The 12,432-nt window shown below is 46.2% G+C and overlaps 1 protein-coding gene across 2 annotated transcripts; it reads left to right on the top strand.

Moving 5' to 3' along the window:
• Window positions 1-3,859: 3,859 nt before the first annotated feature.
• Window positions 3,860-11,169, top strand: LOC139204215 (GTPase IMAP family member 8-like). 2 transcript variants are annotated; one of them, XM_070834196.1, is made up of 3 exons: window positions 3,860-4,079; window positions 8,428-8,484; window positions 8,735-11,169. In XM_070834196.1, exons 1-3 carry the CDS (start codon window positions 4,061-4,063, stop codon window positions 11,152-11,154), a joined length of 2,496 nt encoding a protein of 831 aa, XP_070690297.1. In that variant the 5' UTR covers window positions 3,860-4,060; the 3' UTR covers window positions 11,155-11,169. The 2 variants fall into 2 exon arrangements, with proteins under 2 accessions (XP_070690297.1, XP_070690298.1); XM_070834197.1 differs by lacking the exon at window positions 3,860-4,079 and adding an exon at window positions 4,177-4,286.
• Window positions 11,170-12,432: the final 1,263 nt, after the last annotated feature.

The raw sequence follows: 12,432 nt of genomic DNA, 5'->3' as shown, positions 1-12,432 counted from the left end.
CAAACGTAAAAACTTCAGTTTTTAAATTGTTCTGTAAACATTTTATAAAACTACAGTGATAAAGTTCCATACAAGTTGGATAACTCTCACCACCAAACCTCTAAAAAGGTCCTGCACTTTTAACAAAATATAGTAAAAAAAAAATTAAGTCAAACTAATTTTATTAAGTTAGGACAACTTGAATTTTGTTTTAAACCAGTTAACGCAGAGATTTGAGTTGAAATCAGACATTATACATACAACATCATTAAGTCAACACAACTCATGAAATTATGTTTCCAACTTAAAAGGTTTATCCAAGTAAAAAAAATATATAATTTTTTTTAATCTTGCGGCTATGCATTTAATTAAGTGGTGGTAACAGATCCCCTAAATTATTTCTTAGAGTGCAGGGGCTGCTCCTGGTGAGCCCTGATGGCCTCACTGCATGTGGGTCATTCCAGCCAACGTCCCCGGCTCCCAGCATGCGTCTCCTGCAGCGGCGGTGTGGGCCCTCAGGCTGTTCCCCTCACACAGCCAGTTGCTCCTCTTGAAGTCCTCACCCAGGGACGGTGGAAGGAGGAAGACGGACCCTCAGCGTCATGGCCCAGAACTCCCACCACTCTCCTGCGTCCCCCCGTCTTCCCGGGTCGGAACCGGTTCCAGGCAGTGACACACACAACACAGACAGGGAGAGAAAGGTGGGGAAGGAATGGGGGAGAGACCAAGAGGGAAAAAAACAGCATGCAGGCAGCCAAACAAGCTCACACGGCCCAGAGGCACCAGTCCCTCTCCGCTGCCGTCCTGGTTCTTGTCGCTCTACCCCTCTGCTCAAGAGGCAGGAGTGTCTCCCCTCTTTGTCCTCTTCAGCAGCCAATCAGTCGCTCCAGTCCCAGCAGCTGGCTGCTGATTGCTAATTAATTGACAGGGCAGCAGGTAGACAGACACTCCACACCCTTTCCCCCCTTACTGTTCATTGTGGACACAACTCAAACAAGTCCAAAAGCATTCAGCACTGACTGAGATGTGACACATTTCCATGAAATCCTGACAGACTGATCCGAGGACGACCCACACAGGATCAAAACGGTGTCACATCATCGAGTGTCTCATTCCTTTACTCTAAACATCTTCAGCTTTGCTCTTCACAAAGAGGATTTTAAAGAAGCAAACAGAGCTGCTGTTGTTGTTCTTGACTAACTGACCTTCAGGTCAGCTTCAACTCTACAGCCGACACTTTAAAGCCTCAACTTACAGCACAAAGACTTATTATGAGTGATTGAAGTCATAAAGACAATAAGTGGAATCAGCACCTTGCAGTTTTTTAGGCCTCTGCCAAACCAGTTAAGATGCAGTTTGCATCCATGTCAGTCCAGACCCAAGATCAGCTCCCACATTCAGTCTGCAGCCAAACGTCTCCTTTGTTCCTGAGAGACCAGCAGCCAGAAAAGTGTTTCTGCAGAACACTAAGACGTCAAAGTGAAGTCGACCTCTGACCTTTTAGATAGAAAAGGTCATCACATCATTTTGTCCTCTGAAATGTTGTCAAACATCATGAGTGTATGAATCCTTGACTTACGGCCCAAAGTGTGAAGAGTGAGGCCACAGTGACCTTTGACCTTTGGCTACTGAAATCTAATCGTTCAGCCTCTTGAGTCCAATCGGATGCTCGTGTCAGATGTAATGAAATTCCCTCTAGTCCTTCCTCAGATTTATTAGGTTCACAAGAATGGGACGGTGGTGAAGTGACAGTGACCTTTACCTGATCAGATCATCCTTAAGTACAAGTGGATGTTTGAAACTTGAAGAATTCCTGAGAAATCATGTTCAGGAGAATCAGATTATGAAGCATAAGAGATGTAGAATGTGCAGACAGTCGTTGTCACAGAGGCATAAAAACATATTTGTAAACCCGACTGTCTGCTGCACTTTCATTCTGCACTATTACCTTTAACATAAACCACCTTCAACTATTGATAGTGTTCACTCTAAACAGACCTCATCCCTGTAGCCAACGTTAGATCGCCACCTGCTGCACAAAACTCACATCTCTCCCAAACTAAACCATCCTTTCACTTTCGACACAATATGGCGCAGGGAGAAATATAGAGGGTGAGTAAACTCCACCAAAACTATATGAAGAAAAACAACTAAGTAATTAGATTAAAAGCAGAATATCGGTGATGCTGATGGATCAATAGAGTTTATTAAGATAACTGCTGGAGGTTCAAGCTTCGCGTTACTGAAACCGAGTTACACGAGGCCATTACGCGTTTAAAGAGGAAGCAGAAAACACCATCATGTCGGGTCTGATAGAAATCTGATGATTTTCAGGGCCGACAGCTTTGTTTTAATGTTTCCAGTCATATATATTTGTGTTTTAATCCCTGAAATGGATCTGAAATGAGGGGGTTTACTGAGACGGTGATTAACTGGGAATATTCTCGTGCGTAAAAGAACACTGACTTGTAGAGATGCTTTTCTTTACTCCTGCATCAAAAACAAGAGTCCTGAGATGAACATCCTCAGCAGGGGACCACCACCTGTTCATTCAAACCCCACTTGATCGTGTTTCCAGGTTATATTGAAAATCTCTCCAGTGTATGGTGACATTATAAGGGCCCATAATTCACAGTTCAGATGCAGGTTTTGTTCTTGTGAAGCTTTAAGCATCATTTTTGGTGTTCACTGTCTTCATGCTGTGAAGACACTTAGGAAGTCAACGGTGTTAGGACACCAGAGAGAGGAGGGGTTCCTGAAGGGGTCCTGAAGGGTGTTCAGGAGCTCCTCCATCAGTCTGACCACCAGCTAAACCCAAACAGGACTGAAGTCCACAGATCAGCAGCAGGGCCGCGTCTTAAAGCTACAGACCAGTCAGACAGATTGCAGCTCATGCAGCCTTCAGGAAGTCACTGAAACATCTACATCACAGTAATAGAGACACTTTTCACAGTGGGCTACAAATGTCAGTTTTAGTTTAACAAGGCCACTGTTATAGATTAGATATTGTTTATTGATCCCTCAGTGGGGAAAGTTTGCTGTTACAGCAGCTCAAGGGAAGAAATAGAAAAATAAATAGCAATAAAATAATATATACAGAGGAAACCTATATACACAAAGAAACAATTATATACACAAATAATATAATTACAGAAAAAACAACAACAGGGTGAGGTGGAATGGGATGTGAATTATTGCACAGTTTATGTAATAATAACTAATAAGGTGCATAGGTGCTGATTGTGATTATGGTTGGTGCAGCAGACTATAATGCAGCGTTATACAGTGTGACTGCAGTCGGGATGAAGGACCTGTTCCTTCTTACACTTAGGGTGTATCAGTCTGTCACTGAAGGAGCTGCTTAAGGCCCCTACAGTCTGATGCAGAGGGTGGGAGGTGTTGTCCGTGATGGAGGACAGTTTGGACAAGGTCCTCCTCTCTCCCACCACCTCTATGGAGTCCAAGGAAGGAAGGAACAATTAGAAATACAGCCTACATGGAGAATTGATGTGAAGGGCATTACTAAATTTAAGTAATGGAACCAAATGCTCTCACAGCTACAGACACAGGCAGGTAGGAAGAGCAGCAAAACCTTCTAATAATCTTTATTGATTGATTGATTGTGTTGCAATGGGAATGTGTGTGTGTGGTTTTGTATTCTATCCTTTTTATTTCTGCCTCATAGAACAGTTTGCAGTTGCTTGTTTTCACAGATCCAATGCTAGGCTACATATTTTATATCTAAAACATGAATATTTCTGTAGAAAGGACCAATATAGATATTTGAAAAAGAGACAACAGATATGTGAATCAATGAAACAATCACTGTGTTGTGTCATATTGTTGATCGACCTGCATCATCCTGTCAGGGTTCGTTTTGGGCTCCTTAATGACTCTCTGTACTTTCTGCCTCACATATGGTTTCTTTCCACACACCACATGGACTTTGAGTTTGTGTTCACTGATGTAACCTGCTGATGTTAACAAACAAGGTAATGTAGGATTTTACACTTTCCTCTCTTTAGGTTTTAAAATCCTGCTGTTTGGTTGAAGTTTCTCACGTTTCCAGCAGAGCGACATCATGGCAGGTTGGATTTCTGGTAAGACACACTGGATAACACACTGTCTGGTCTCATTGTATCATTACACACACAAACAACTGTGTTCTCAGAGGTGGTTGTCAAAGTCATTTATAGTGTCATTATCTCTGAGAAATCAGGTTCCACAGGAAATGCATGAGCCTTCATCCTTTCTCATGTCCCATTTTATCTCAGGCCCCAAATAACAGGCCAACATTACTGCTCCTGGTCAGTGTTTTGGTGACTCTAAATTACCATCAGGGTGAATGTGAGCGATAGTAACCTGTCCAGGTGTGTCCAGGTCCATGACCTTGATCATCTATCCATCTGTCAAGTTTGGAGAATGGATGGATGGATGGATGGATGCTATTGGAAACAAAAGCTGAGCTAAAAAAGGAAACGCAGACATTAAAAATGATCAGATTGATTATTTTAGGGCTGTGATGTGTTTGTTTTCATGTTAGTCCTTCTTTGGTAACAGTATTTTTAATGCTGATGTTTTTGGCTGAACTACAACAAAGCATGACCAGCCCTGTGAATGCTAAAGTCCGTCCCTGACTTCCTGAGTGAGTGATGAAGTTACAGCGTTGGCTGATCAAGTGTTGGACTGTTGACTATTGTACTTTCAGTATTAAAAGGTGCAGACAGTCCTTTTAAGCTGTTGTTGTGTGTGTGTGAGACACTGTGGTGTGGGTCCTCTGCCCCATGAGCTATGAGCATGCAGGAGGCATTTCTGCTCAACACATCAGCTGTCACAGTGTTCAGTACTGACAGAACAAGGCTGCTCACTCTGCTATGCAGCTCTTCAGAGCCAAGAAAGAATAATTGTTAACTCATATCAATTCATGGGCATATTTTATCCCTGTTCTATTTATTTTCCTTCAGCAGCTTTAGCTTTAAGCCTTCAGTATCAAACGGTGCATTCAACAGTCCCTTTTGGCTTTTTTAATCAATGTTCTGTATCCTCACAGCAACAGATGACGAGCTGCCACCGAATCTCAGCAGCAGCAAACGACGACAGCCTCCTGAAGGTGAGTTACTGAGTTATGATTATTCTTCTGTATGTCAATATGTAGAGTTCCAGTGTTTGCAGGTGGTGGGTACAAAATGACATCTGATTTTATTTGAATAGCTGCAAGCTCACAAGTTAATAATGGATGACGTCCACCTTTAAGAGCCTGTGACTTCTAGTAACCTGTCCAGGTGTGTCCAGGTCCATGACCTTGATCATCTATCCATCTGTCAAATTTGGAGAATTGATGGATGGATGTTTGCTTCATGCCTGCTGACACTGATTCTTACCGCGTTGTCAGAACTGGGCCGAGAACCCAAAATGTGAACACAGGACCCAAAACCAAACTCAGGTTACACAAGGGTTTATTAACAACAGAATATGAAAATACAAAAATGACGAGGCTGCCACTCCTCGCGAACAAAAGGGGAACTAACTAAGGAAGTATGGCAGAGCGCAAAAAAAAATAGAAGACCAACAAAAACCCCTATGAGCAGAAGAAAAACAAGGACCGAGACGTCGCCCGGTATCGCGCAGCCGGGGCCCCACCCTGGAGCCAGGCCCGGGGTTGGGGCTCGCATGCGAGCGCCTGGTGGCCGGGCCTTTGCCCACGGAGCCCGAATGGACGACGTGGGTCCGACCTCCTGTGGGCCCGGGTGGCGGTCGAGGCGGAGTGCCCCGATGACCCGGGCCTTGGAGACAGCCTCTGGCTGTAGGGACATGGAATGTCACCTCGCTGGGGGGAAGGACCCGGAGCTTGTGCCGGAGGTTGAGAGGTGCCGGCTAGATATAGTCAGGCTCACCTCCACTCACAGCTTGGGCTCTGAAACCCAGCTCCTCGAGAGGGGCTGGACTCTCCATTTCTCTGGTGTTGCCTGCAGTGTGCGGTGGCGGGCTGGTGTGGGCTTGCTTATAGCCCCACAGCTCAGCCGCCATGTGTTGGAGTTCACCCCGGTGAATGAGAGGGTCGCGTCCCTGCGCCTTCGGGTCGGGGACAGGTCTCTTACTGTGGTTTCAGCCTATGGGCCGAACAGCAGTACAGAGTACCCGGCCTTCTTGGAGTCCCTGGGAGGGGTGCTGGATGGTGCGCCGACTGGGGACTCCATTGTTCTACTGGGGGACTTCAACGCCCACGTGGGCAGCGACAGTGAGACCTGGAGGGGCGTGATTGGGAGTAACGGCCTCCCTGATCTGAACCCAAGTGGTGTTCTGTTGTTGGACTTCTATGCTAGTCACGGATTGTCCATAACGAACACCATGTTCGAGCACAAGGGCGTCCATCGGTGCACGTGGCACCAGGACGTCCTAGGCCGGAGGTCGATGATCGACTTTGTTGTCGTGTCATCTGACCTCCATCCGCGTGTTCTGGACACTCGGGTGAAGAGAGGGGCTGAGCTGTCAACTGATCATCACCTGGTGGTGAGTTGGATCCGCTGGCAGGGGAGGAAGCCGGAGAGACTCGGCAGGCCCAAGCGTATCGTGAGAGTCTGTTGGGAACGTCTGGCGGAACCCGCTGTCGCTGCGGTTTTCAACTCCCACCTCCGGGAGAGCTTCTCACAGATCCTGGGGGAGGTCGGAGATATTGAGTCTGAGTGGACCATGATCTCCACCTCCATTGTCGGCGCGGCCGCTTGAAGCTGTGGTTGTAAGGTCTCTGGTGCCTGTCGTGGCGGCAATCCCCGACGTGGTGGACGCCAGAAGTAAGGGATGCCGTCAAGCTGAAGAAGGAGTCCTACCGGGCCTTGTTGGCTCGTGGAACTTCTGAGGCAGCTGACGGGTACCGGCAGGCCAAGTGTGCTGCAGCCCGGGCGGTTGCGGAGGCAAAAACTCGGGCCTGGGAGGAGTTCGGGGAGGCCATGGAGCAGGACTACCGGTCAGCCTTGAGGAAATTCTGGCAAACCGTCCGGCGCCTCAGGAGGGGGAAGCAGTACCTCACCAACACTGTATACAGTGTGGGTGGGGAGCTGTTGACCTCGACTGGGGATGTTGTCGGGCGGTGGAAGGAATACTTCGAGGATCTTCCATTGAGGAGGCAGAGGCTGGGGACTCAGAAGTGGGCTCGTTCATCACCCAAGCTGAAGTCACCGAGGTGGTCAGAAAGCTCCTCGGTGGCAGGGCACCGGGGGTGGACGAGATCCGCCCTGAATAAAGTCTCTGGATGTGCAGGGACTGTCTTGGTTGACACGTCTCTGTAACATCGCCTGGCGGTCGGGGACAGTGCCTCTGGAATGGCAGACCGGGGTGGTGGTACCTCTTTTTAAGAAGGGGGACTGGAGGGTGTGTTCCAACTATAGGGGGATCACACTCCTCAGCCTCCCCGGGAAAGTTTATTCCAGGGTACTGGAGAGGAGGATACGGCCAATAGTCGAACCTCGGATTCAGGAGGAACAATGTGGGTTCCGTCCCGGTCGTGGAACACTGGACCAGCTCCACACTCTCCATCGGGTGCTCGAGGGTTCATGGGAGTTCGCCCAACCTGTCCACATGTGCTTTGTGGACTTGGAGAAGGCATTCGACCGTGTCCCTCGTGGCATCTTGTGGGGGGTGCTTCGGGAGTATGGGGTCCGGGGCCCTTTGCTAAGGGCTGTCCGGTCCCTGTACGATCGGAGTAGGAGTCTGGTTCGCATTGTCGGCACTAAGTCAGACCTGTTCCCGGTGCATGTTGGACTCCGGCAGGGCTGCCCTTTGTCACCGGTTCTGTTCATTATTTTTATGGACAGAATTTCTAGGCGCAGCCAGGGACCGGAGGGGGTCCGGTTTGGGGACCTCATGATAGCATCTCTGCTTTTTGCGGATGATGTTGTCATGTTGGCTTCGTCAGGCCGAGACCTCCAGTGTGCACTGGGGCGGTTTGCAGCCGAGTGTGAAATGGCTGGGATGAGAATCTGCACCTCCAAGTCCGAGGCCATGGTTCTCGACCGGAAAAAGGTGGTTTGCCATCTCCGGGTCGGTGGAGAGTCCTTGCCTCAGTGGAGGAGTTCAAGTATCTCGGGGTCTTGTTCATGAGTGGGGGAAGGATGGGGCGCGAGATCGACAGGCGGATCGGTGCAGCGTCTGCAGTGATGCGGTTTTTGAATAAATCAAAAATCTAAACACAACTTTGTCCTGAAGGCAGAAAGTTCCTCTTCTTCTCTTTGCATTTTGTCACTTTTTATTGACTGAATTCCTTTTTGTTGATGCAGATGCAAGTTTAATCAACTCAGTATTGTCAGTCGATGATAATTGTATCTGTGTGTTCAGTCTGTGAAAATGTCAATGCTGCTTGTGTGGATCAATAATCACTGTAACAAGCATGTTTATTACAGGTTACATGTGGAGGAAAGAATGAAAATATCTACATTATGTGTTTCCTTACAGGACAAGATGTGCCACTTTTAAGACAAAACAGCAGCTATGAACTCCTGCCACCTTATAGTGAGTAAAACTGAAGTCAGAAATATTCTTGTCTACATTAACTTTCAAGTCAGTATTTTGTAGTATTTTTGTTTCACATTTTATTTTCTTTAGATATTTTTGAGCTCACAGGTGAATCTGTCGGCTTCAGGTTGATCAGTCCACCTTAAAGAAGCTCTGACTTTCTTAGTGGTCGTTAATCAAATTATTATTATTGCATTCAACATGGATTAATTCCACATTGTTATATTTTCACTTCTTTTCTTTTCAGTGTCTGAGCTGAGGGTTGTTCTTCTGGGGAACAGCTGGTCTCAGAGGAGCTCAGTGGGGAACTTCATACTGGGAAAGTTCAACACAGAGGAAGAGCCAGATCACTGTGTGAGAGTCAGAGGACGGATGAAGGAGAAAGAAATACTTCTCATCAACACCCCAGATCTGCTGCATCCAGACCTCTCTGAGGACAAACTGACAGAACATGTAGAAACATGTAAGAGACTCTCTGATCCTGGACCTCATGTGTTCCTGCTGGTTCTACAGCCTGAAGACTTCACTGAGGAGCACAAACTGAGGCTCAGCAGAGTCCTTCAGCTCTTCAGTGATCGATCATTTGATCAGTCACTGGTTCTGATATCAGCACCCAGAGAGGAGAGAGTCAAGGAAAAAGATGCACCAGACCAGCCCTTAAAAGACCTGATCAGCATGTGTAGATACAGACACCTGAAGCAGGAGAACCTTGAACTTCCAGAGCTGTTAACACGCTTGGGTCAAGTTGTGAAGGAGAACAATGGAGAGCATGTGAGCTGTGATGTTGTTGAGGATGAGGATCCAGGTTTAACCATGAAGGGAAAGTCTGCGTCTGGACACATCAAACCAGCTATAAACCTGGTTCTGTGTGGGAGGAGAGGAGCAGGGAAGACTTCAGCAGCCAAGACCATTTTAGGTCGGACAGAGCTTCATTCAGTCTGCAGATCATCAGAGTGTGTTAAAAATCAGGGAGAAGTGTGTGGACATGTGGTTTCCCTGGTGGAGCTGCCTGCCTTGTATGGAAAACCTCAGGAGGCAGTGATGGAGGAATCATTCAGGTGTGTGTCCCTCTGTGATCCTGAGGGCGTCCATGCCTTCATCCTGGTCGTACCTGTGGATCCACTCACTGATGAAGACAAGGGAGAGTTAGAGACCATCCAGAAAGTATTTGGCTCCAGATTAAATGACTTCACCATGATTCTGTTCACTGTGGAGTCAGATCCTACAGATCCAGCTGTTGTCGGCTCTCTAAAAGAAAACAAGGACATCAAGGAGCTCTGCCAGAGCTGTGGAGGAAGATATGTTCTCTTCAAGGACAAGCAGCAGATCCCAGAGTTGTTGGACGCTGTGGAAAAGAAGAGAGTTGAAGGATCCAGATGCTTCACAAAGGACATGTTCACCAAGGCTCAGATGAAGAACGTTTCGAGAATTGAAGCTGAACTGAGGGATGTGAAACAGAGGAGTGAGGCTGGAACGAGCAGAGAGTGTCTCAGGATGGTGCTGGTTGGGAAGACTGGCAGTGGGAAGAGCTCTACAGCAAACACCATTTTAGGCAGAGAGTGTTTTATATCCACAGCCAGCCAGAAGTCTGTGGCCAAGTCCTACCAACATGCAACAGGAGAGATTGATGGACGACCCGTCGCCGTGGTCACCACCCCCGTGTTGTTTGACACAACTCTGTCTGATGATGAAACTCAGCAGGAGATTAAAAAATGTGTCACCACGTTGTTTCCTGGACCTCATGTGTTCTTACTGGTGCTGCAGATCGGGAACTTGACACAAGAGGAAAAAGACTCTGTGGAACTGATCAAGAAATGTTTTGGCAAGAAGTGTGGAGACTTCATCATCGTCATGTTCACCGGAGGAGATCAACTAGAGGATCAGTCTTTGGAGAGTTATATTGAAGGCTGTGATGACTTCGTCAAGCAACTCATAAATGAGTGTGGAGGGAGATACCAGGTTTTCAATAACAATGATGGCACAAACCGCACACAAGTCAGAGAGCTGCTGACCAAGATCGACACCATGGTGAAGGAAAATGGTGGCTGCTGCTACAGCGCTGAGATGTTTGAGCGCACTGAGGAATTCATACAAATACAAGTGCAGAGGATTTTGAAAGAAAAGGAAGAAGAGAGGAGGAGAAGGGACGAGGACCTCAGGACACAACATGAGGAAGATTTGAAAACACTGAAAAGGAAAATCAAAGAACTGCATGTAGAAATTGATCAGGAGAGGAAGCTGAGAGCAAAACAGCTGAAGGACAAAGATGAATCTATCAAGACGGAGCGCGAGGAGAGAAAGAAGGAGCGAGAAAGAAAAGAGGAAGAGGAAAGGAGACGGAAAAAACAAGAGGAACAGGACTGGAGAAGAAAACTGGAAGCTTCTGAGAAAATAGTCCAGTCCGAAAGAGAGCAAAGGGAAAATGCTGAGAGGAAGATGGAGCTGCATAGAAAGGAGATGAGGAGAGATCGAGACACCTGGGATAAGAAGAGAGAGGACATGTGGGAACGAATACACCAGGGGGACAAACAGAGGCTGGAGGAGGAGAAAACAAGCTTCAGAAAGCTCCAAGAAGAGTACTATCACAAGAGAAGAAAATGGACATATTCTTTGATTGGGTTGTTGTTGTCTCTGTCGTTGTTATTATGTTATGTATTTTTGAAGTGACAGACCAAAAACCTGATGTTATGTTGGCAGTCACATCTTCCGTTCTGAACACACGTAGAAACAGACAATGAGACGATGTGGTGAACAAGCAGCCGACCTAATGATACAGTTTAGAAGTATTTACTAATCATTAACTGCTAGTTTAGATTTGGTGACCGTCCAGGAGCCCCGTCCTCACCGCGTCACCGCAGGGTTCAAACACGAGGTCACTGTCACACTCATGCAGAGGCTGTTGACTGACATACGGCCCAGTGGCACCCTGACCTTCACCCTCCTTGATCAGAATCAGAGTCAACTTTATTCACCAAATACGTGAACACAGACAAGAATTTGGTTTTTCTCATGTATTTAGACATAAACAGACAAAAAGGGAAACAAGAACAGCAAAGCTGAACAAAGTAAAGAAAGTAAACACATATTTAACTTCAGCATAAACATTTAACCTCTGTGTGCAATGTAAATAAAAGTATATATTATAATGATATATATGTATATAATAACCTTCGCTGTGATCTGACGCCATGTTGTGATTTGAGCAGGAACTTTTCATGCTGTGTCTATTTGAATTACTCAGTCTTTGCTTTTCCTTCTGAGTGCTTGATTCTTTTTTGTTTGAGGACAAAGTCTGATTCAGTCATTTCAAATCCTGACATCTATTCTGCACTTCTATCATCGGTCACCAGAGAGCAGCGCTGGCTTTCTAATGGATGTAAACCTCTTTGGAAGAAGCTGAAAATGTGATGAATGACAGTGAGGAACACTTATTTTACTCATTATTCTACTTATTTTACGTTAAATGTGCTGTTTGGTTCTGGTGTTTTAGTTCATGTGTTTGTGTTTTTTAGTTTGTCCACATTTGATAATGTGTTTAGAGTGAAGTTTTAAAAAAGTAATAAGACACTCAAACCAGGTTGCGGTCAGGGGAGGCAGGTGAGACCGCACGTCCCGGCCACAAATAATGATGCAATAAAATAAATATCAATATTTGTTAACTGACCTGTGCAATAAATGTCATTTCTGTACGATTCCAATAAATTCAATCATTTTTTTAAATTAAAATTGCCACATTTGAATATTTCCTGTTAAATTACAGGGAAACGTGCTAAGTGAGGCAGAGGCTCAGCCTCCCCTCAGATTGCACAATAGCTGCAGCAGCCATGTCTGCTTTGTGTAACAGTCTGAAGATGCAGACCTGCTGGAACAAAGGTCAATAAAAGACTAATAAAAAAGAATAAAACAATAATTGCTATTCAAGGTGACAAAATCTATAAATATAGT

The sequence above is a fragment of the Pempheris klunzingeri genome, chromosome 7, assembly GCF_042242105.1.
Source record: "Pempheris klunzingeri isolate RE-2024b chromosome 7, fPemKlu1.hap1, whole genome shotgun sequence".
NCBI classification, from domain to species: domain Eukaryota; kingdom Metazoa; phylum Chordata; class Actinopteri; order Acropomatiformes; family Pempheridae; genus Pempheris; species Pempheris klunzingeri.
The sequence above is the reverse complement of the archived record's forward strand: the minus strand, read 5'-3'. Positions and strand labels throughout refer to the sequence as shown.

Coding starts and splice junctions, on each gene's coding strand:
- LOC139204215 (XM_070834196.1), top strand. Junction 8,485..8,734: donor TGAACTCCTGCCACCTTATA/GTGAGTAAAACT, acceptor TTTTCTTTTCAG/TGTCTGAGCTGAGGGTTGTT.